The 22,510-nt window shown below is 43.7% G+C and overlaps 1 protein-coding gene across 1 annotated transcript in view; it reads left to right on the top strand.

Annotated features, from left to right (window-relative positions):
* Positions 1–22,510, top strand: part of VAT1L (vesicle amine transport 1-like) — a 125,214-nt gene that overhangs the window by 5,288 nt on the left and 97,416 nt on the right. The window contains exons 2-3 of the mRNA XM_004690359.2: positions 11,087–11,216; positions 14,928–15,143. Coding sequence (XP_004690416.1) covers positions 11,087–11,216; positions 14,928–15,143 — 346 coding nt within the window. The remainder of the gene's footprint in view (positions 1–11,086; positions 11,217–14,927; positions 15,144–22,510) is intronic.

The raw sequence follows: 22,510 nt of genomic DNA, 5'->3' as shown, positions 1-22,510 counted from the left end.
CACTTGTTATGATCCAGAAGCTGACCGGCCTGCTCCCTGTTCTTTGTTTCATTGTATCCTAATTCTAAGTGCACACAGTCAGTCTTACCATCTCCATTTTAAAGATGGGAAAACTGGCCATCAGAGACATGTTAAGACCCCAAACCGCTAAGTGGACGAGCAGTGTGCAAATCCTAGGCTGCGTTGTTCCTGGACTCTATATTTGGTAGTCAGAGGGTGAGATAGGCACAATGACAGAAGCATATGCATATGTGCACATGAGAGACAGACAGAAAGAGAGAGAGCACGTGTGCCAGCAAGCGAGTGCAAGAGACCAGTGCGCTAAAGATGTACAGATACGAAGACAAGAGTGTCTCAAGATTGGGGAAATATAGCAAAGAACCAGGAATACATTTGGCCGACTGATTTGAGGTATAACTGATCAGACTCAAAATAACACAGTGACACCTGGTTCTCCCTCCCCATCCCCCCGTAGCCATTGTATTTCTTCACTTTCCCTCCATTTCTGAATTGTAGGGGATCTATCTTTTGGGGATCCATCTAGAAACAAACTCCTGTGGCTGTTGACCCACAGTAGGCACAATGATTAAACACCATCATCTCTCCTTGGCTCCCCACAACACACTAAGTCCTTTTTTCATCCCTTTGCCTTCATCAAGATATTGTGTCACTGGATACTTGAGTGATTGGTGTCCCTCAAAACAGGGCATTAAACTGTCATTGATAAACCTAGTCCAATGAAATGTGGCCAATGTGAACCTCCTGTGTTTATTCAAACAGACATGGAGTGTCTGAGATTAGATGACATGGATGTTTGTAAAACTGGGAAATTGCTTGGAAGATTGCTAAAAATCCAAGCCAGGAACAATGTGTTTTGAATTGTGCTGTGCTGCATGAAGATGTTAGGATTTGACAGGAAAGGATGCCTCAGATGAGAGTCACATTGAGCCCCAATAATAGAGTTACCATCTCAAGGATCATTCTTCATTGACATTTGCATTTCTCCATGTGTGATCCTGGTGAGGGCTGGTCATGGGGACTAGATCTGCTCTTCATTCAATAGTTGAATGGGCTCCTTGTCTCCCCAGCAATTTAAGGAAGAAAGGAAGTCCTGGACCTCTGTTCTAATTCACAGCGAGGGGGCGGGCAGAATCTCTTAGAGAACATCTAACCTAGAGTGGGCTCCTGTGAATAGCAGTCTGATCTTAAAGTTCCAGGTCTGGCCCAGAACCCAGTGGTCATGTTGTAGGACGGGCAAACAATTTGATGGCTGAATCTTGTGCTCACCCCGCCCTTCACTTGCAGACTGTTGTCTCATCCACTTGACCCTCCTCCACCTGATCTTCACAAGCCCACAAAGTTATCTTCCCTACTTTCAGAGAAAGGAAAATGGGGCTCAAAGATGAAGTGGAAATGACAAGAAGCTGCATGTGATCCGAGATCCGAGTCCAGACCCCAACCTTGTCTCACCATGTCTGTGTGATCCTCAGCCAGTGGCATTCTCCACCTGCCCACTGCCACTTCTTGGCAGTAACCACACTTGGTGGTTGGTTATGAACACAAACTGAGAGTCTGTAGAAGTCTATATAGTTGGGGCTTCCTTTAATAAAGGTTATCTTTCTTCCTAAGCCACTTGGACTGTAAAAGACAGAACTGAGACTTATTTTCATCCTCTGGTGACTTGTCTTGCTGTGCCCCACCAACTACACTCACATCAGGTAGTTGGGTCTGGCATTTGAATCTTGTGCCCAGTACTGGGGATGAATTTAGGTTGATCTGTTGAATTCTCATACCAGCCCTCTGCCTACCCACCCCAAGGCTGGAGCAGGGGATTCTCTAACATCGAAGTCTGCACAGATAGTCCAGCCCTAGAATTGGCTTCACCCTCTATCAAAAAGAACCAAAACCCCATGACCTTGGGGCACAACACCAACATTCAGCACTGACAACTGAGTTCACCCAGACATAGGCAAAGAGTGCCCCATGACCCCAAGTTCCCAGCACATCTCATTCTTAATAGGGATCTTTTCTGGCATCTTGACATTTGTCATATAAGTAAAAGCTTAATTAGAAGCAAGAAGAGGCTCTTCCTAAGAAAGGGCAGCAGGCATGTAATTTCAAATTAGTTTGATTCCTCTGTGTGTGATCTCACACAGAAAATCGTTTGGAGCCATGGTATTAAAATGAATAAATGTAACAATTGAAGGCTCAGGAGACAAAAATAGAGGCTCCAGTGTAGGGCTGTGTCATCTGTGAACATGTTATTTTCTTGATGACAGCAGGCCATGAGCCTTGCCCTCAGTCACCTTCACCAGTCACGCATGACCTTTGCGCCAAGCCTTGTCCCCAGAATTACTATGGGGTCACCGACTTGCTAATCAGCACTTCCCAAAACAGGAACCCCTTAGCAAGTGAGAGTACTGGGTCCCTTATTCCTGAATTTTTCATACAGCAGAGGTCCCCTGAGCCCCATAGGGGTAATTATCATTGGTGAGAGGAATGACTGTGACTCATTTCTTGAACTGGCATACAAAGGGAGAAAGGATGCTTCTTGAAATAGTTAATGCTTGAAGTGAAACAGACCTGAATTCAAATCCTGAATCTGATCATTCTAGCAACTTACACAACCTTAAGAAAATGACTTAATTTTATAGGCTCTCAAAATTATAAGGCACAGTAGTGTGTGTGAAGATAAAAATGATAATGCATCTGAAGTATCTATCTAGTCAAGATGCTGGTATGTTCATATTTGTTCAATGAAAGAAGTCTGTATCATACAGCACATGTTTAACACATATTAATGATAGGGGAGGAGATGCAAGAAGTGGGACATTAGAAAATCCCTCCATACTTGATAAAGTTCTCTGGTTAGTGTCTCTATTCAGACTCCACATGAGTCCCCCAAAAGATATAAGACCCTAACATCAAAAGTTGCCCAGTTAGCATGTGACGTATACAAGAAAGTTCAGGTGAATTCCTGAACAAAAGAAATAGAACCAAAATTTATTGTGCTTCTACTGTGTGCCAGAACTGTACCAAGTGGAGATCTTCACAAGGAAGTCTGCTTTCCTATTGTGGTTTCTCTGTTCTTTATTTCAGCCTTGCTGGCCTCCACGAGGAATTTGTCCCTGAACTTCTAAATTTTCCCCTTCCCTTTTCATCTTTCATCATTTACATTCTCTGTACTCATGAGTTAGTGTCAGTTGTGCCTACTCTGGTCACCTTCCTTCTTGAAACAAGGAAAGATGACAGTCTCTTGCTCTAGGTGATTGCCTTGTACAAGTTCAGCAATCCCCAGTGCAAAGGGAGCTTTCCCTCCCAGTTCTCATATATTAAGAAGTGAATCTAATTAGCTCTTTGCAAATCACATGCAACCGCTGTCTTTCTTTCACTCTTTGTTGGCCAGACTGAAAGAGTTGCTGTAATAGGTCACATTTGTATCTCATGCCTCCTACTCTGACCTAGAAGAACAGGCATCATCATTACAGCCCATCAGGAATGTATGATGTGTGTGTGTGTGTGTCTTGGAGAGGGGCTGTAGATGTATGGACAGAGGACAGCTACCACACAGTGGGGCTAAGAAACACACAGACTGCTCATAATGGTAGCCACCACGGGATAGGAGACGCTTCGCTCCACCCTGAAAAAAATGAATCAGAGAGGGACTAAAGAAGGCAGTCCATTGCCAGTCCTGATACCTTACATTTCTCAGCACAGAGTTATTAAATCATATTAAAGGACATGTATAGTATTTTCAACTTCAAGGTCCATTATCTTTTACATCTCTTTGGTAATCCTGGAAATTCCAGAAACTATCTATTATCACTTAACCGATGAATGACAAGACTCGTGTTAGACTCATGCAGGCAATCACTGAGTGTTTGGGGGTGAGTAACTGTATTACTGACTTTCCTCCAAATGTTAGGTGTACATTTCTGCAGAAGTTTCCATGTCACTTGTGACTCTTATTTCTTAACACAAACAGTGGCCATCCCAAGCCAGTGTGGCCACACTATCCCCTTCCTCATCCCAGACTTCCACCTGAGGGGCCTACATCTTCCCAGCATGGGGGTCTTTTGGTGAGAACTTGACAGAATTCCAAAGGAACTATTTAACACAATCCATTCTCTTGAAACCAGAAGTTCACCTTTAAACTCTCCAGTAACTCCTTTTCCTTGCCTGGGAAATGTGGATCTCTGGCTGTCTCCTTCTTGACTTGGGCTCCGTGGAATGCTGGAAGCCAAGGCCCTTGGGGAGAACCAGCTGTGCTGCTCCAGATGTTGCAGTTCTCCCAGTACTTGCTCAACCATTACCACAGTGCTTGTGTACCAAGGGAGCCCAGAGCCCCCCAGCCTGGATGTTAAAACAGCATTTAACTCAACTCAACTCACTGTGGTGACTGCTGTGCAGTACATATACACATCATTGTGTTGTACAGTTATATGTCAGTGACACCTTGATGGCATTGAGATGTGTTGAAAAATACAGATTTCAAACAATTGTGTGTGGGGTGGGAGGGTGTCCCCACATTAAAATAGTGTGTCCATGACTCTACTTCCTTGTAGGTTCAGGCTGCCCACCCTACACCCTTCAGGGCCTCCCAGGTAGTTGCCAGGACTTCCTAGAGGCTGGTATATGAGATTCTGAAACACAGTTTTCTTTTTTAAAGAATTTTTTTAAAGATTTATTTATTTATTTATTTATCCATACAGAACTGGGGTACAGGCCAGAGGTACAGAGGCAGTTAGGGGATTCACCAGAGATAGAATGGGGAGCAGAGTAGGCAGGTCAACAAAGTACACTGCTGAGGGGAGCAGTGGGTGAGACAGGAAAGGTCTGCCATCTGCTGTGCTATGTGGGTCACCTCCAGGGCAGGGGGTCAAACTCTCATTGACACGGCTGTGGCCAGCTTACAGTGCTGCGTCCTAACCATTGCACCATCAGGGAGGGCCCAGAAACACACCTTTCTTTTTTTTTTTTTTTAAAGATTTATTTATTTGTGCATACAGAACTGGGGTACAGCCCAGAGGCTCAGGGGCGGTGAGAGGCTTCACCAGAGACAGAGTGGGGAGCAGAACAGGCAGATCGACGAAGTACACTGCTGAGGGGAGCAGTGGGCGGGTCAGGAGAGGTCTGCCACGCCATGTGGTCACCTCCGGGGCAGGCGGGAATTGAACTCATGCAGAAGCAGCTTTAGATTCTCAGTGCTGTGCTTTAACCCGCTGCGCCACCAGGTATGGCCGAAACACACCTTTCTTAAGGATCAGACCCTCTTCCACCGCCCCATGCTGCTTGTCCTACCATACACTGAAAGTGCCAGTGTATTCCTCATTTTCACCCCATTTGGTGAGGGGTGGGGGGTTAGGTTATCAAGCAGCACATGCCCCCTTCTGTACTTAGTGTGCCTGCTGTTTGGTTAGTAATGGCATTTTGTCTAGAATTATTTATCATCCTTATCATCATAGTGACCTTTACTGAATACTTTCTGTGCCCACAAACACAGCATAGGAGGTGTCTCCTAGGTGTTTCTGTGATACTGCCCACTTGCTAGATGAAGAAAGGATCAAGGAAGTGAAGATACTTGCTAAAAATCACACACCTCATAAAGAAGAGACAGCTGCGATGGGTGCTGGCATCTTTCTGCAGGACTCGTATCTGTAGTCCTGCACCCATTTGTCACGTTTTGTGCTGAATGCCAGCCTATGGGATGTACAGGCAAGCTGAGTGGTGGCAAGGAGCACAGTCAGGATCCAGCCATCCCCTTGTTCCACATAGGTTGTCTTCCAACCTTGTCATCTCCAACTCACTCTTCTCTTTGGATGAGATCTTGACGCACAACTTCCATACCCGAAGAAAGCACGTACTGTTCATGCACATTAATTACTTGGTAGGGTAGGACCTGGGCCCAATAGTCTCATGAGGCTTTCAAACTGCACACTGCATAGCCCAGTTCGATTCTCCCAAGATAGACACCTTTCTTTTTTAAATAGACGATTCATCAAGTTACCTATTTCTTTGAAAATATAGGTTCCTTTGTCTATGATCAGAAAGAATCACTTTTCATTTATCTACACTATGTTTAGCTCAATCAGCTAGTGGGGAGCTATTAAATCCACTGTTCCTATGATTGGTCTGAAAGATTTTGTAATTGCATTCTCTTCATCTTCCCAGAAAAACTCACTAAAATGGTTCTGATTGGGGACCTTGTGATGAACTGACTCAACACCTTGTAGCTGGAACTAGGCATGTGAAAAGCAGTTAGCAGTGTGCACACCTTCCAGAAACAGTCCACTCAAGGTTATCTACCTTCTGATGCTCCAGAACCTTCTTTGGAAATAAATAGCAAAGGCATGTTTTACCCTCCCTTTGGAGTCCTCAGAGTCACTATTCTCAGCCAGTAGCACCTGCAGAAGACTCAACTTTCTCCTTTTGCTTTTGTAACATCTTACTTTCCTTTACCTAATCTTTTTTTTTTCCTTTTGTATTCCTGATATAACTGGACCTATCTTGAATAGAACCCAAACTTCCAAAATAACTGAAACAGTCTGTCAAATTCTATTGAGTTCTTTAGAAAATACCAAAGCTGGAACCATTCTACAGAGAAAAACTTCTCAAAAATGTTCTCATCCCTGTACACCCTCCTAATGCCTCCTGTTCCCTCCAAACTCTTTCCCTGGGCTTTTCAAATTCTTCTGACCCTCAAGCCCCACCCCTGCTGTCTCTCGTATCTGTCCTTGCTCATCTTTTAAGTCTATTCCTGTACCTTCCAAGCAGGTCAAGCGGGTCTTTGATTTTCTCAGCTCTCCCACTTACCACTACACTTGTACATACAATGAGGTAGCCGACAAGCATGGCTAAGAGTTACTTCTCTTTAGCAAGAAGGAGGACGGAAAGAGCTTGACTTGCTTCTAGGCATTTTTCTACTTACACCTTCAGTAGAGGAACCATTGTTAGGTGACTAGAATGCGCCCTAAGTAGTGGAGACTGAAAAATGGATTTTATGACAAACACTGTCTTGGAGTTGCTCAGAGTCTATGAGGAAGACAGTAGGCTCATGATTCTGCTACTTCTTCCTTCTCTGGCAAATCATGCTAATTAATAGTTAACTGAAATGAAAAGTTCAGGCTTCCGGGCCTCCCTGATGGCCTAGGGGTTAAATCTCAGGACTATCATGCTTATGGCCTGAGTTCGATCAGGGAGCTGACCCACACATGGCACAGTGGACCTCTCCTCTCTTACCTGCTGCTCCCCCTGGTGTAGTTCAGTAAATCTGCTTGTTCAGCTTCAGACCCTGTCTCTGGTGCATCCTCTCACCATGGACCAGTGCCAGGAATGCCAGGACAGGAAAGTTGGTGCCTCACACACTCTTCGCAGTCTTATGGGGCCTGGGTGGCTTCTCCATTCAGGACAGCTCTGGCTGTTCTCACTTGAGGAATGGCTTGGAGATTTGTATGCATGGTGTCCTTGTTTTAGACATCTAGTATCTTTTTCTTTTCATGGTGGTTTGTGTCAGTCTAGTCTCACACACAGGCTTGAGATTTAACAAAAGTGGTGCTTAAAGAAAACTTAAAGAAAAAGAAGTGAGCAAGGTTTTTCCCTGAGATCATTGCTATTCATCTAGGTATTTTCAGGTTACCAGGTGAGATGAAGAAACAAATAAGAAACTTCAGTTCTGGGAAAATGAGGGATGGTTACTATTCCGTTTTTCATAGCCCACTCCACAGGATGCTACTGTGGGGTTACTATTCTGTTTTTCATATGATAAAAACTTAAGGTTTAAGGAAATCCAGAGCCTACTTGAAGAGGTGCCAGAAGGCTAAAGCTGAGGATTGGAATTTAGCTTTAGCATTGCAGAGGACCACGCTACAGTGATTTTTTTGAGGGGTTTGGATGGGGGAAATTTTCTGGGCATGAATGTTTTGACCACATAGGTATCTCTGTATGATGGTGACTATGTGATCTCTCTGCTCATATGCCCATAAAACCACTCATCACACCACCTTATAATCGGTAAAGCCAGCTTTCACAATTCTGGATTCTCCAGGATAATTTTCAGGAGCTCCCTATTTTCTTGGAACATCCAGTGTAACTAATGTATGCTCTGTATACAGTGAATGCTTGGGTGACAGGCAAGGCGAGATGTCCTCTCTCTAGCTGGGAAGCTAAGTTATGCTTCTCAAAAGCAGAGTAGCCTGCCTTGCCAAGTCCTTATCTCCTGAGTTACACGGCGGCCTTCCACCCTGGCTTTGTAGAGCTTGGTGGGCCTCAGTTCCATTCTCTCCATGGTGATATCACTGATTTCTTAGCATGTCAGGGGCAATGTAGAAATGCAAAGATCTCACACCGACATAGTATTTAGCATGGTGCCTATTGCCTCAGAAGCATTCCATCGAAGTTTCCAAGATAATTCCTTTTCTCCCCAGGCCCCATTATCAGTGAAATTAGAATGAGGGTGCTAGATATCTGATAGCCAGGTATCAGAACCCTTCTCAGAAAGGTCCATGTCTTCTTCACCATTCTCTGTGGGAGTAAGCTGCCCTGGGGCCACTGGTGCCATTCTCAAGCCAGGGGCACATGAACATATTAGCCTAGGCCAGAGGCGCGAGTTGGGGCCGCTGCACATGTTTAGGAGAAATGATGGCATAAAAAAGGAAAAATGTCATGATGACCCTGACATGTATCCAGAAAATGAATGTACTAGAGGCCCAGTCAGCCTGTCCCCACCATGAGGTCAACAATCCTTGCTGTGGGGGGCGGAGGGCCCATTGCTTCTGTCCATGTAGAATGAAGACTCGTGGTCTTAGTGTGTAATACTTGTGAGTACATGGTGTGAGTGCTTGTTACACATGCATTCGAAGTGTCTTGGAGATATTTTCTAGAATCATAGGAGCTCATGATTTGAACAAACTTAATGTATGTCAGCTGGTCCTACATGTTAAGTCGCTTCTGACAGCTTTCGTCATAACATCTTTAGTGACCAGTGATGTGACAGCTTTCCAATATTTTTATCTGTGATTTGGACATCAAAGTCAAGGGTATGATAATTGCATTTTTTGAAAGCAAAAATACAGGGGGAAAGCCATTTTTTTTTTTTCTTTTGGATGAAAGGATTAAGATCCAGGAAAGAGCCTCACAAATTGGAATGCAGAACCTAATTTAATACGGGTGCACTTAGCAAGGATAAAATAATCTTTTGGCTTAGTATCCAAAAATTCAACTGCTCTAGAGGACAATAAGAGAGCTTTTTATTTTCTTATCTATTTAATCATCGTCTATTAATTTCTACTTTGCCTCCTTCCAAAAAGGACTCAAAGCACCTTAAAAAGGTGACAGCAGTGGCCCTCCCTGGTGGCGCAGCGGGTTAAAGCACTGCACTGAGAAGCCAGGGCCATTTCCACACAAGATCGATTCCTGCCTGCCCCGGAGGTGACCACATGGTGTGGCAGACCTCTCCTGACCCGCCCGCTGCTCCCCTCAGCAGTGTATTTCGTCATTCTGCCTGTTCTGCTCCCCACTCTGTCTCTGGTGAAGCCTCTCGCTGCCCCTGAGCCTCTGGCCTGTACCCCAGTTCTGTGTTCACAAATAAATAAATCTTGAGATAAAAAAAAAAAAGAGGACAGCAGCACTTCTCTGAGTGTGGTGCCCAGACCAAGAGGAGTCTGGTGGTGCAGTCACCATGATGGTGCTGTTTATGGCACAGGGCTGGTATGAGTTTGAGATTTTTTCCCTCCAATAATGTTTACTGAGGTAAAGTTGGCTTATATTGTTGTTTCTGCTCTAGGAGTCATAGTGTTAAACCTCTGCAAATGTATGTTTTGACATTGTGCCCACCGCCAGTGCCCCTACAGTCCTCTACCACGCTCTACTCCACATGCTCGACCATGCATGTCGGGAGCATCATCATCAATGCGTTGTTTTGCACCGAGGGTAACCGAAGGCTAACACAAACATCCTCATTTGTACAGAATCATACAAACCCAAAGATAAGAGCCCCAGTGTCCTCTCAAGTCAAGGGACTGTAAGTGACAGTCACCCAAGACCCCAGTGTCTTCCACCATGCTCTGCTGGGCCCCTGTGACAGAGTCACCCAAGACCCCAGTGTCTTCTACCATGCTCTGCTGGGCCACTTCCTTCCCCCACTCCCACTCCAAGGCACTGCCAGTTGCCTTGGTTTTTTAGTCAGATGTCAAGGGTTTGTTACAGGTTTGCTTTTGTCTGACCCTTAATTACTTTTCCTCCATGTTATCCCTGTCAGTGAGACCATACGGTATTTTTCTCTTAACTTAATTTGCTTAGCATTGTCCTCTCCAGTTCCATCCATGTTATCACAAATGACAAGAGTTCATTTGTTTTCATACTGTGGAATAAACACACACACACACATATATGTGTTATGTATGGTATGTGGTATACATGGTATATATGGTGTATATATACCACATCTTCTTAATCCACTCATCTATCCTTGCACATTTAGGTTGTTTCCTTAGCTATTGTAAATAGTGCTGCTGTGAGCATAGGAGTGCATTTATCCCTTTGAATTGATTTTTGTATTCTCTGGGAGTGAAATTGCTGGGTCATATGCTAGGTCTGTGTTTGATGTTTTGAGAACACAACATTCTGTTTTAAACAGGGGCTGGTCCAGCCCACATTCCCCACCAACACTAGTATACATTTGAGTGATGATCTGAGGTAGAATGGTGGTTTCGCTACCTTTGACATTCATGATCTTCTTTCTCCTTCTCTGGCTGAGTGCTCTGTGTCAGGCTGTTTCAATGTGTCTTATTCTTCCTAGTGTACTTATCTTCAATTTAGTGCAAGAATAGCTAATGACCATGCTTGTCAGTAGGTGTCTTTAAACACAGGGGGTCAACTCTGCATCTGCAACCTTAACTGCCAGAAAAGCATTACTTACTATAGAGATCAATGAATTCTGCTCTCTTGGTGATATCTAGCTAAGTGTTACTATTAGGCTATAAAGAAAGAAGAGAAGGGTGGAAAGAGGAAGGGGGAGGGAAGAAAAGGAGTCAGGGAGTGCTTTCTTTTGAACTTCACTTTGAAATTCTCTTTCCCTTGCTGTTCACAGTGGTCTAAACTTCATTGATTTGATGGTGCGACAAGGGAATATTGACAACCCACCCAAGACACCTCTGGTGCCGGGATTTGAGTGTTCTGGGATTGTTGAAGCTCTGGGGGACAGCGTGAAAGGATATGAGGTAATGTTCTGGCTTCTGAGTAGAAGAGTAATATTTATCTAGAATCTACTAAGATAGTAAAAGATGATGCAAAAATGTTTGAAATGATCTATGATACATGTTATCTTCATTTGGTTTTATTAATAACCTTAATGAATGATAGGACTTTCCTAATACCTTGTGCTTTTCTCAAGTACTAACTTGGTTGGCAACAGACTGGTGGAGTGGCCAGGAGAAATCTCGTGATCCCCTTAATCCAGTTATTCATACAGTACCTGGCCTACATTCACTAAGTGAGCAGACTCACTGCCATGACCCCTGGTTTCCATTTTCCCATCAACTCAGACTCAAAGCCACTACAAAACACAGATGTTGGGGATAAATAGTCTCTGCATTGGTTCCTTTAAATATCTAATGAATGGATGCATTTAAGTGGTAGTTTATGTCTTCATTTCTGACATCATGGGAGTAGCAGTTTGAATGAAGATTTTAAAGCCCAGATAGAGGTACCTGACAATGGGACAGAACTGGTGCTGTGTTGACAGCTTTGGGAATACAGCAATGGACCAAAAGGGGTTACTATATTATTCTGATTATGTTTGTACATGCTCAAACTTACCCTCATAAAGTTTTTTAATTAATACAAAGATATATGATTCTTCCTACCATGGTATTATAAATCAAATAGAATCCACAAAAACTGGCCAAATCAATTGCAATAAAAACTGCTGTAGTTTGGAGTTGGAAAAACTGACATTTGAGAAACCATCCTACCAGAAATATGGGCAAGTTATCTGTCTTTGCAGTCTTGCTGTTATACAGCCTTTTGTGTTATAGATTGTTATTATTCTCTTGGAAATGAGGTTTAGTAGTTTTCTGTGAGAAAGGTAGTAAGTGGTATCTGCACCTAGTCAAGTCACTAGAACAATTTTCTTCTTCTTACAATCCCACAATCTTTACTTCGGTCCCCCGAAGTAAATGCTGCCATTCTAAAAGCAAGAAGGAAAACTCCTAGGGGTAAAATGAAACGTCCAAGTGCCCTTGGAATTGAACTTGAGCCCAATGCCTCTAAGCCTCCATACACTCTGAAAATATTCACATTCATTATGGGCCATATCTGGAGAACTCACTCCACTTGTCGGTCTTTTTTGTCATTGGTTTCCAGATAATATAGCTGAAAAATATTGAGAAAGAAGTAAATGAGCTTTTTTCCCCCTCTTTCATATGACTTTATATTTCCTGCCCCCAGGCAGGTAAGCAATATTACTAGAGGCTGCATGATCCCTCCCTGAACATGCCACTTATAAGAAATATTATGTTTTTCATTCCTCCACATGGCCCCAGAGGCAAAGATCACATGGCTGACTCCATTAATCCTACACACTAGATATGCAACCCATTATTTTAGGATTGAAGAGTACACAGGCATGTTGCTGGCCTTGGTTTAGAGGGAGGATTTACCACATTTAATATATATATTTCCCGTAGTTATGGTCTTTCTGCTAGTTAGCCTTGGCTTGCTTATGACCAAAGCCTCCTTTACTCCACCCCCTGTGGCTTTCTACTATACAAACAAATAAAAGACACTGCCCCCAGGTTCCAGTCTGAGTGTGATTTGGGAGAAAACCACTGCTAGTATTCCCTCTATAATTTTGATTTAAGATTTTCAGTCATCTTGGACATGGAATTCTATGCAACAACATGTGGAAAAGCAGTCTTGGTTTGATCAACTGCAAGGGAGGTTTGAAAAGTTGTTGCCAGTGGCACATCCTTAGAGATATAATTGGGGCTCAGGGCTATTTTTTTTTTTTCTGAGCAGGCTCAAATTATGAGGTGAATTAGATATTTTTGTGGGGAAAAGCTGCCTACTTTTGGACTTTGAGGCTGGAGCTGATGCCATGATTTAGTGCTTTTGTCATTTTGATTATGAAAAAAGGGCAAGATTGCAAGGGAATTGGTGTTTCAGCCTCCTGTGACTGACTGCTGCCATCAGGGTGACTGGCAGTCTCTTCATTGCACCCTGCTAACACTGGGGGTGACTCTGATCCTGGATGACTCTGGTTCTAGGCCTGTATCTGGGTTTTCATGATTCTGTACAAAAGAGAAGACTGTGTTAGCCCTCAGTTACCCTCTGTCCAAATCACTCTATAGAAGATGATGCTCCCAACATACTGCATTGGGTATTCAACCCTTGTAGGGATTTGAGACACTCCCAACCAGTGGGACTTCCTCTTCTTTCTGTCTGTTTCTCTTTTGGACAGTTACTTCTGCTTTGTGAAACAGAGTGGGTCTACATTCAGCTTTGATCACTAAACTGAACTCCATGAGGTCAGGAACCAAGCTGTTCTATTAGTCATTAACCTTGATTGCTCGTTCTTTATTTTATGTGCAGTTTACTGGGGATACATAGTGTGCCGTTTAATCCAGTCCTCATGAGGACCCTTTCCTAACATTACACCCATTTTAGAGCTAAGGAAGCAGATTTAAAACATTGAGCTGATATTTGCAAGCTTGGTAGGTTATGCCACTGTACAATCTTATATAATTTATGGCCTCTTAGCAGCACTTATCTCAGGTGGAATGAATTAATTATTTGTATCTGGAGTCAGTCTACCTGGCCCAGCAACTCTTTAGCTATATAACTTGGGTATGTGCTTTAATCTCTTTGCCTCCACTTAAATGTCTACAGAATATATGTTTATTCATCAGGGACATGTGGCTTTTATAGATTCCATACCATAAGAGGCTTTTGTTGTGTTGGATAGGAGTAGAAATGAACAGCTAGGCCACAAAGAAAATAAAGTAGTAGGATCAATTCTAAGAAGACATAGCAACACACATAGATGAAAGCCAGTCATTTACTGAGAATTCACTATGACCTGAGCAGTCTGAGTATTGTATTTCGAAGTCACACTAATATCTCAAATAGAAGAATGGTTCCATTTAACTATATCTTGGCAGCTCATGCAAACTATTAATATTAGTATTTACCTTTTATAATGATATGCTATGAAAAAAAACTTAGCATACTATCATAATCACCCAAAAGGGAAGATTGTTCATTTTATTTTGCATGATGTCTGGCTATGTTTCAACTACTGATAAAAAGAACACAGTATTCAGCCACAGTAAATGTTAACTGTTGTTCCTCATCCCCAGGCAGGCTCTTTTTCCTCTAAACTGGGCAGATCTTGGGCAGTCTTCTCCACTTAGATTCCTGCATTTCTGATATACCATTGTTTTGTCCATTGCTGCTGGTGATTCTTCATTTTTGATGCCAACACCACAGTGACTAGCCAGTCAGGGAATCTGTCTGGAGTTGCAGAGAATTAATAAGACTAGATTTTCCCTCTAGTTCTTCTCCTTTAACCTGACTCATAGCTGAGTTCTCCTCACCAGTAAAACAAAGATTAGATGAGAGGTTGAGTTAGTAAAATCATGTGCATTTTATGTGGTGTGTTATTTTATTTGATGGGCATAGTATATTTACACACAAGGATAGGGGGTAGAGGACTTGATTTCTATAGCCCCAGGGAAGTTTTCATAGATGGACTTCAGAACACCATAAATGCCTTGAAATTCGGAGGCAGGTGAAGTGGTGTGTATTTGAAGGTTTGCTGCAGGTTTTCTGGGGAAGGGATCAATAGTTTACATCGGAATCTTATTTGTCTTTGAGAAATCCCTCAAAAAAGATTAAGAAACCTCCACTAATCTCTGCTTCTCTGTGACCAGATTGGGGACCGTGTCATGGCATTTGTCAACTACAATGCATGGGCAGAGGTGGTTTGCACACCCATGGAGTTTGTCTATAAGATCCCAGATGACATGAGCTTCTCCGAGGCTGCTGCATTTCCAATGAACTTCGTCACAGCCTACATGATGCTCTTTGAAGTCGCCAACCTCCGAGAAGGGATGTCTGTGCTGGTGCACTCCGCTGGCGGAGGCGTGGTAAGTGGGCTTTGTCTAAGTCCTCTTCCTTGAGGTCTCGATGGTGACTGTGGAAGAACACCCAGTGATATCCCTACATGAGCTCTGATCAGTAGTAAGGATGACCTTCATGGTTCTGATGATGTTCTGATGAAGGGTGGAACTCATAAACATGATTATGTTGGGACGGGGGAGCCTCAAAGAGAAGTACCCTCAGACCTGGTGTCACAGTGAACTACTGATATTTGGTCTGTCAGTGCGAGATGCCTCATCAGTCATGTGCTACTAATATTACCTGAAATGCCAAAATGATGATTTACTTTTACAGTAATGTGCCACTGATTCAATATTGTGCACATATTAATGGTACTTTTGTTCATCTGCATCTGATGTTTCTTGAGTTGGGGGGAGGCGGGAGTTGGATGGAGGTAGGATTAGCACACTGGCAATCACATGTAAACCTAAGTATATCCATGAGAGTGCATGTCATTGTCAGGGGTGTCTTTGACAAGGGGGCAAATAATGGAAATGAAATTTCTGCCATGGAGTTCAGAAATAACCAACATCTCATCCCTGGCTGTGTCTCATAGTGCCAGCCATTCAGTGCACCCATGCCCACCACATGGCAGCACAGTGTCCCTGTCATGGTCTGCTGGGGCTGGAGTGAACCCTGGTCCTGAGGAGAGGGATTTGTCATTCATTCAACTAGTGTTGAATACATCTGATGCTCTGGACTCTATAGGCACTGAAATTAATAAGACAAGGTTCTGCCTCATCATCTAGAAGCAGTAGAGAGGGTCTCAGCATTGGTGAGGCTGTGGTCTGATTGCATTCAGAGATGAGTTCTTATGGTTGGTTCCATCTTAAAGAATTTTTCACTAGACGTCACACTACCACTAATTTTGTTTTTTTCTTGGTTTTTACAACTATTAAAACCTTCCATATGGAAAAGCACTTTTCTGTTTTTCCTTTCCAAGAAGACAAGCTCCTATATAAAACATGAAGGCCAAGACATACAACTTTAGGGATGCTTTAAAAGGAATATCTTCAATCACATTAACAAATTTGCTGATGTCTTTTGACCATGAGTAAAGATATAATAAAAACTAAACGTCCCTTAGCCAAGAACTGGATTTCCGTGCCACTGAATCTGCTAATATCAAGCAAGCCATTTAGAATGCTGACGTTTATGATCCTGATGTGCACAGCATACAGAGCATCAGAGGCTGATGTCGGTATTACCAACGAAACACCAGTCTTTATGGTTGCACCGAACTCCATTCTGCTGAGGGTCAGGAGCTGAACACTGGTGCTGAGTGTGTTTCCTTTCATGCTTTTAAATTTTTTCATTTGCTTGTTTCTAGAACAAAGAGCTACATCATAGTTATGTGTCTCACAAAAAAAAAGAAAAAAAATCTCATGAAATACAAGTTTTCATTGCTCCTTATTCTGGGCTTCCAGATACTCTAAGAATAACAACTGGTATGTGAAATAGATGAAGGGGATGAAGAAAGAGGACAGTAGAGGGGAAAGGGAGAGATGTGAATTGGTGCATGTGATGCAAGCTGTGGTAGCCTAAAGCTTTGCTGACTGGGTGACGCACTGAACTCTCAGTTTGTGCAGCCTTCCTATTGTCTGCAAGTAGAGAGAAATGAGCAGCCTCACAAGCCATGTGACTCATTGGGCCATCAGATGGAAACAAACCAGTTCGTAGGGAAAAACTAAGTAATACTGGGTGTTCAGGCTGGGACAATATTTCTCTAGGTTGGTCATGAGAAATGCATTCTGATATGCAATGGACACTCTCAACAAGATTGTTAGAGTAGATGCAATTATTTCTGTCATGATTTTTCTCATGGATGTCTCGTGTAGTCTCATAGCAGCAAAGTAAAGGACATATCTTGGACCAGAATGGTGTGGTCTGGCTTAGCCTAAAGTCTAAAGGTGTGGTGGTATCACCCCTCTCTCACAGCAGAGGGTCTTCTTAAATACTGTTTCTCCCTGCCAAGATCTGATATGTGGCATGCAGCACTGAGTTCAATGTTACTATCAGAGAAAAGACCTGGCCAAGTGCATATCCATGTATGTGAGTGCTTACCCAGGCTGGGGTGCAGTTGTCTCTTTCATACAAAAACTACAAGTGCTAAGGAGAGTCCAGATCAGTCTACTGCCCCACCATGGAAAGACCAGTGAGTCCCTCTAGGGATAAGTAGATTCCTCCCAAGAAGATAAGCAGCCAAAGTTCTCAGGCGAGGAAGCTTCCTGGATGGGGGAGGGAACTGTTTTTACATTGTGTTGTCCTGGGGAGGAATGGAGGTGCTTCTCATCATTGTCAGACAAATCTGATAAAAGAAACCACTGGGGCACGGTGGTTGGTAATTAGGACAGTGGCTTCCCACAGACCTTCATGTCATCATCGCTGGCACCTGTGGGTATGTAACGCTACATGGCAAATGTGATTAAGGTAAGAACCTTGCGATGGTGAGATTATTCTGTATAATCCAGATGCCCAATGAATTCACAAGGGTCCTTAAAGACAGAAGAAGGAGGTGGGAAAGTCAGAACAATATTTAAAGAAGCTATGCCCATGATTTTGACAATGGAGGACAAGATCATGAGCCAAGGGACGTGCGTAATTACTAGACAGAAGAGACAAGGAAAGGGATTCTCTCCTGCAGCCTCCCCATGGAACACAGTGATATTAGCCAACATCTTGACTTAGCCAAGTGAAACCCATTTTTGACCTCAATTCTCCAGAATTGTATGTAATAAATCCGTTTGGTTTGTGAGTTTGTGGTCATTTGGTACAGCAGCCATAGGAAATTAACGGTTACTTTCTCTGGGTTGCCTCCTTTCTCTTCATTGTGGAAAACCACAGAGCCCTGAAGAAAACACAAGTCGCAGAACTATGCTCTTACCCTCTTCTGGAAGACACCAAAATCTATTCTACTTAACAACCCAGAACATTGAGAGATCTCAAATCATTCTTTCCTTCCTTATTCCTTCACCTTTATCCAGTATTAAGTATGAACATGACACAGAGTCAGAAGAGTGGACAGGAATACTTTTCCTGACTTAATGTAGATGAGATGACAAAGATTACACCTAGTTAGGATGAAAGTTTCCTAAGCGGAGTAAATACTAAATATGCAGTTCTAATGTCACCAAGACTTCTGATTTTGATCAAAAACTGGGATGATGAATTTACAGAGTATAAGAAATGTCAGCCTCATCTATAGTTTTGAAGAAGTATAGGGAAATAATTCCATCCAGAGAAGTCTACTTTCTCACTGAAATTGTCCCAGTCTATACTGCTCCGCCACCTCTTTGAAGACATTGTTCTCCTCTGACAATCCCACAACTAGATGGTCTGAGGGTAATGTCCCTAATCAAGTCTTTAAAACCTTGAAAAGGTACTTTCAATCTCTTCAAGGAAAGGTCAACAAAATAAGCAGCCAAGTGGGGTGCACAGCAAGAACCTAGCATCAAGGGTTTAGCTGACAATCCCATATAATAAGCTGCTGTGACCTGCAACGTTTGATTGGGCATATGCTCAATTCTGGAGAGCAATACATTGTCACAGTGTGGTTATTTGCATCTGTGTCTGACACTTGATGCTTCCTAGTTCTCAGTCCTTTTACTGTGGTTGTCGTCTCATTGAATAGAGAATGGGATCAGCCAAAGATGGGCCACAGATATTGGAAAGGAAAGCAGAACTTAACTTTTAGACAGAGTTAAATGGCTACCACTCAATTATTAAATTCTATTCATTATGGATGGGGCATTTCCCGGCATCAGTCAAATTACTTGAAAGGAGAAACCACAGAAGGGGGCGGGTAGCATCTATAGTGGAGGAGGCCCACGAGGCCCCTACACCTCATTTGAGTCTTGTCCCAGTGATCCTCCTTACATGACTGATTAACCATACATCAGTCTCACATTAAATTGAGCGTCTGGCTCAGTAGGGATTTTCAGTGTAATGTAGGATTTTGATATATTGGCTATCATTCAGTCTTAGCAGAAAAGGTATAAAAATGTAGGGGAACATTTTGTTGAAAACAAAATCACTGTGAATCATGAAAGGCCTCCCCATCTCTTCAGCCACACAAGCCAGCAGTTAGCTCTTCTCCAACGTGCTACAAGTTCCCAGAGCTGTGTTTCACTCCCTTTATTTGCTGACTCATCTCACGCATATGTAAAGAGGGCCTACTCTGCCCATGACATTGAATTAGGCCCTAAGAATTCAGGAGAGAATATTGATAGATTTTCTTCCTTCAACCAAAACCCCTATACATCAAAGATGAATATGTAAGTCCAATAATCACAAATAAGTTTGCCAAGTGCAGTGAGAGGGATAGGAGCTGATTGGCTTATCTTAGGGAACTGAGCTGGGATAGAGATGGGGGATGAAATCAGGGAGGACTTCTCCAAGGCGGTGACCTTTGCACCTTGATTTGTGGATGATCAGCAGGGAAATTGGACAAGTGGTGGCGGAGGTGGGGCAAGCCTGAGAAGTGGAGGTACACTGGAAGTGAGCAGAGATGGGGGCTAGGTAGGGACCTTCTTTACATCTGTCTGCCTTGCCCACCTCTCACTCTGGCATCTGTCATTCAGACAACTGCAGCCATTTAACAGGTTTCCTGTCCAGTTTCCTCTCCTAAGCCATCTCTCTACTTGCAATGAGACTGGTTCTCCCAGCATACCAGTCAGCCCTAGTCACTACTTGCCTATAGACTGACAGTGGAGTCCACTGATAAAGTCTAGTCTCCGAGGGGCTCGTGTGGGCCTTGTCTCACTCTCTGTCCCCGTTGTCTCCCATCCCCCTCTACTTCTCTCGAGTCATACTCAGTTCTATAGAAGGACTGCAGCTTCCACTGTGTGGGGACGGCTGCCCATGGCTCAGTGCTCTCTTTCTGTAGGCACAGTAGCTGCTGGAGGCCCAGACAGCAGCTGCCTTTTGAAGCCTCCTCCCTCCTGCTGCCCCTGCCTCTCTAGCTGGAGCCACAGGCAGATCATTTCTGGGTGTGCCCCTTCCTGGTGAAATCTCCCGTGCCCACCTCTTCTGCATTCTGGCAGAGGTCAAAGTTGACCTGGGGAGCAAGCAGAGAGACGGCAGAGCTGCTACACCCAGCCTCCTCCGCAGCTGCACTTTCCCGGGCCTGCCTGTGCTGCACTGACATTCAGACTTTTTGTGAGCTAAGGAAGACAGAAACTTCTACTGTCCTAACTGCTGAGATTCCAGGAATCAGCAGTGTGGGCACTGGATCCCCTTTGCTCTAGGCACAGGGGATCTGGTTGTCCTGCCTCCCCAAGCTGCCCACCTTCTTCTCTCTGCTCAGCTGAGGGGAACAGTGAAGGCGGGGCCTGGAGGCAGATGTCTCTGTCCAGATTCCACCTCCTTGGGCAAGATACCTCTCCATTTCCTCATTCACATCACGGGAACAATTATACTGTGTTTATTTTTGGACAGCATCTATGCATGTGAAATGAGCTGCTGCTTAGGAAGCACTTAACATAGGACTGGACATAAAGTAAGTCTTAGCTCTTTCTGTTGTTATTAATTATTGATTTGCTCATCATTTCCCCCCTCTCCACACTCCGTCTAGAAGCCCCTCCTGCAGAGCAACTGGGTCTAACTTTTTTTGCCTATCTCTTACCACATAATAAGGGCAGAAACATTTGTGATATCAAAAAACTGTTGTACATTATTTTTCTGTGTTCTAGAAGCGTTACTTGCTGGACTGAGAAGGGTCCCATCTCCGAGTTAATACTAGTGGGGGCTGGGGTGGGGAGTCATTCTGATTGATCTTGTAATTTTAGTCTATTAAGCAGTCTTTGAAGTCCCTTCCTGGGTGATCCCACAGTCTGAATATTCCTTCCAGTTTTTTTTTTTTTTTGTCTGCATTGGTGTGCATAATTAGTTGACCGAGGACCTCTTTTCATGGTCTAGTGGCTATCCCAACTCTCCCTGCCCCCCTCATCCCAGTCAGCTCTGCTCAGTCTGTATCCTGCAACACCCCAGCTGGCAGGCACAGTGTGAGATACAAACAAAGGCAGACCCAACTTGTGTCAAGAGTGGACTGGCTTTTTCTCATTGAAAATGTTATTCATCTGGCCTTCATAACAAACCCCTTTGCTAGAAGGTTCATGAAGAGAAAGAGATGAGATTATGAGCTCTCCAGTCAGACTGCTCCTAACCTCTGCTTCACCTCCTCCACCACTTGAAGCTCAGTAAAGTGGGGTGATGCTAGAGCCAGCTTTAGGTGGTACCTGTGAATGTGGAGCGGCACTTGGACATGATACACATCCAGTAAAATGGAGCGATTGTAATTTCCCAGTTTATGAAGTCAGTGTTCTTTCTTTTTTCTTTAAGATTTATTTTATTTATGCATATAAGAGGTAGGGTATAGGGATTGAGAAGATTTACCAGAGACAGAGTGGGGAGCAGAACAGGCAGACTGGTTGAAATATACTGCTGAGGGGAGCAGCAGGCAAGATAGGAGAGGTCTGCTGTGCCACGTGGGTCAGCTCCCTGGCAGGGGCTTGAACTTATTGCTGCAGTGGCTGCCAATAGCTTCATAGTGCTGCTAGTGCTGGGACTTAACCCCTTGCACCACCAGGAAGGCCCAATCACTGTTATTTCTAAGGTGCAAAGATCATTAGTCAGAGGGATGAAATCTGACCCCATATCAGTAGGACCAAGAATTTCTAATCACTTAACTGTTCATATTACCCCTCACCAGTGTCCTCAAAACATCAGCTCCTGCCATATTTCTGCTGCCTACTCCCCAACTCCAGTGCACCTGGAGAGAAGGACTTTACTAAAACAAGCCCTCCCTGTCCCCGGGAGGCCTACAACAATAGGAAATGGAACCTCTGAAAATTTAAAGAGAACAAAGTGGCTCTGTCATATTCTTCATGAATAATCAAAGGGACGAGGATTAACCACCTCTTGATGTCAGCAGGAATGGCTGTGAGCTAGGGGCTCCCCGGAATGCTTAAGACTCTTATTCTCTAACTGATAACCCTGAGACAGGCTTTACCTTCCTAAATGTCAAGGGCACTGCACAGGCATGTCAAGGGCGCTGCACAGGCATGTCAAGGTTTCAAGACCCCACCTCTGCTCTGCCACTCTGAAGCTGGCACCCACCGTCTGGGCTCCCCATAGTCAGCAATATGCCTCCAGTTAAGAAACATTTACCTAAAATCACTTCTTCCAAGCTATATCTACATCTATAGAGTCTTACTTGATCTTTATGCAAGTAGCTTTTACCTCTTTTACAATAAATCATGACTAGGCCAGGGATACTATCTTTATTATAAATGTGTAAAAGTTGACTTTGGCCTCTGAGGCAGGATTCATTCATTCTGTGTTAGTAGAGTAAACA

This window comes from Condylura cristata, unplaced genomic scaffold (assembly GCF_000260355.1).
Source record: "Condylura cristata isolate star-nosed mole 26May11 unplaced genomic scaffold, ConCri1.0 scaffold00028, whole genome shotgun sequence".
Lineage (NCBI taxonomy): Eukaryota > Metazoa > Chordata > Mammalia > Eulipotyphla > Talpidae > Condylura > Condylura cristata.
Note: the sequence above shows the minus strand (reverse complement) of the source record. Positions and strands in the feature narration are given on the sequence as shown.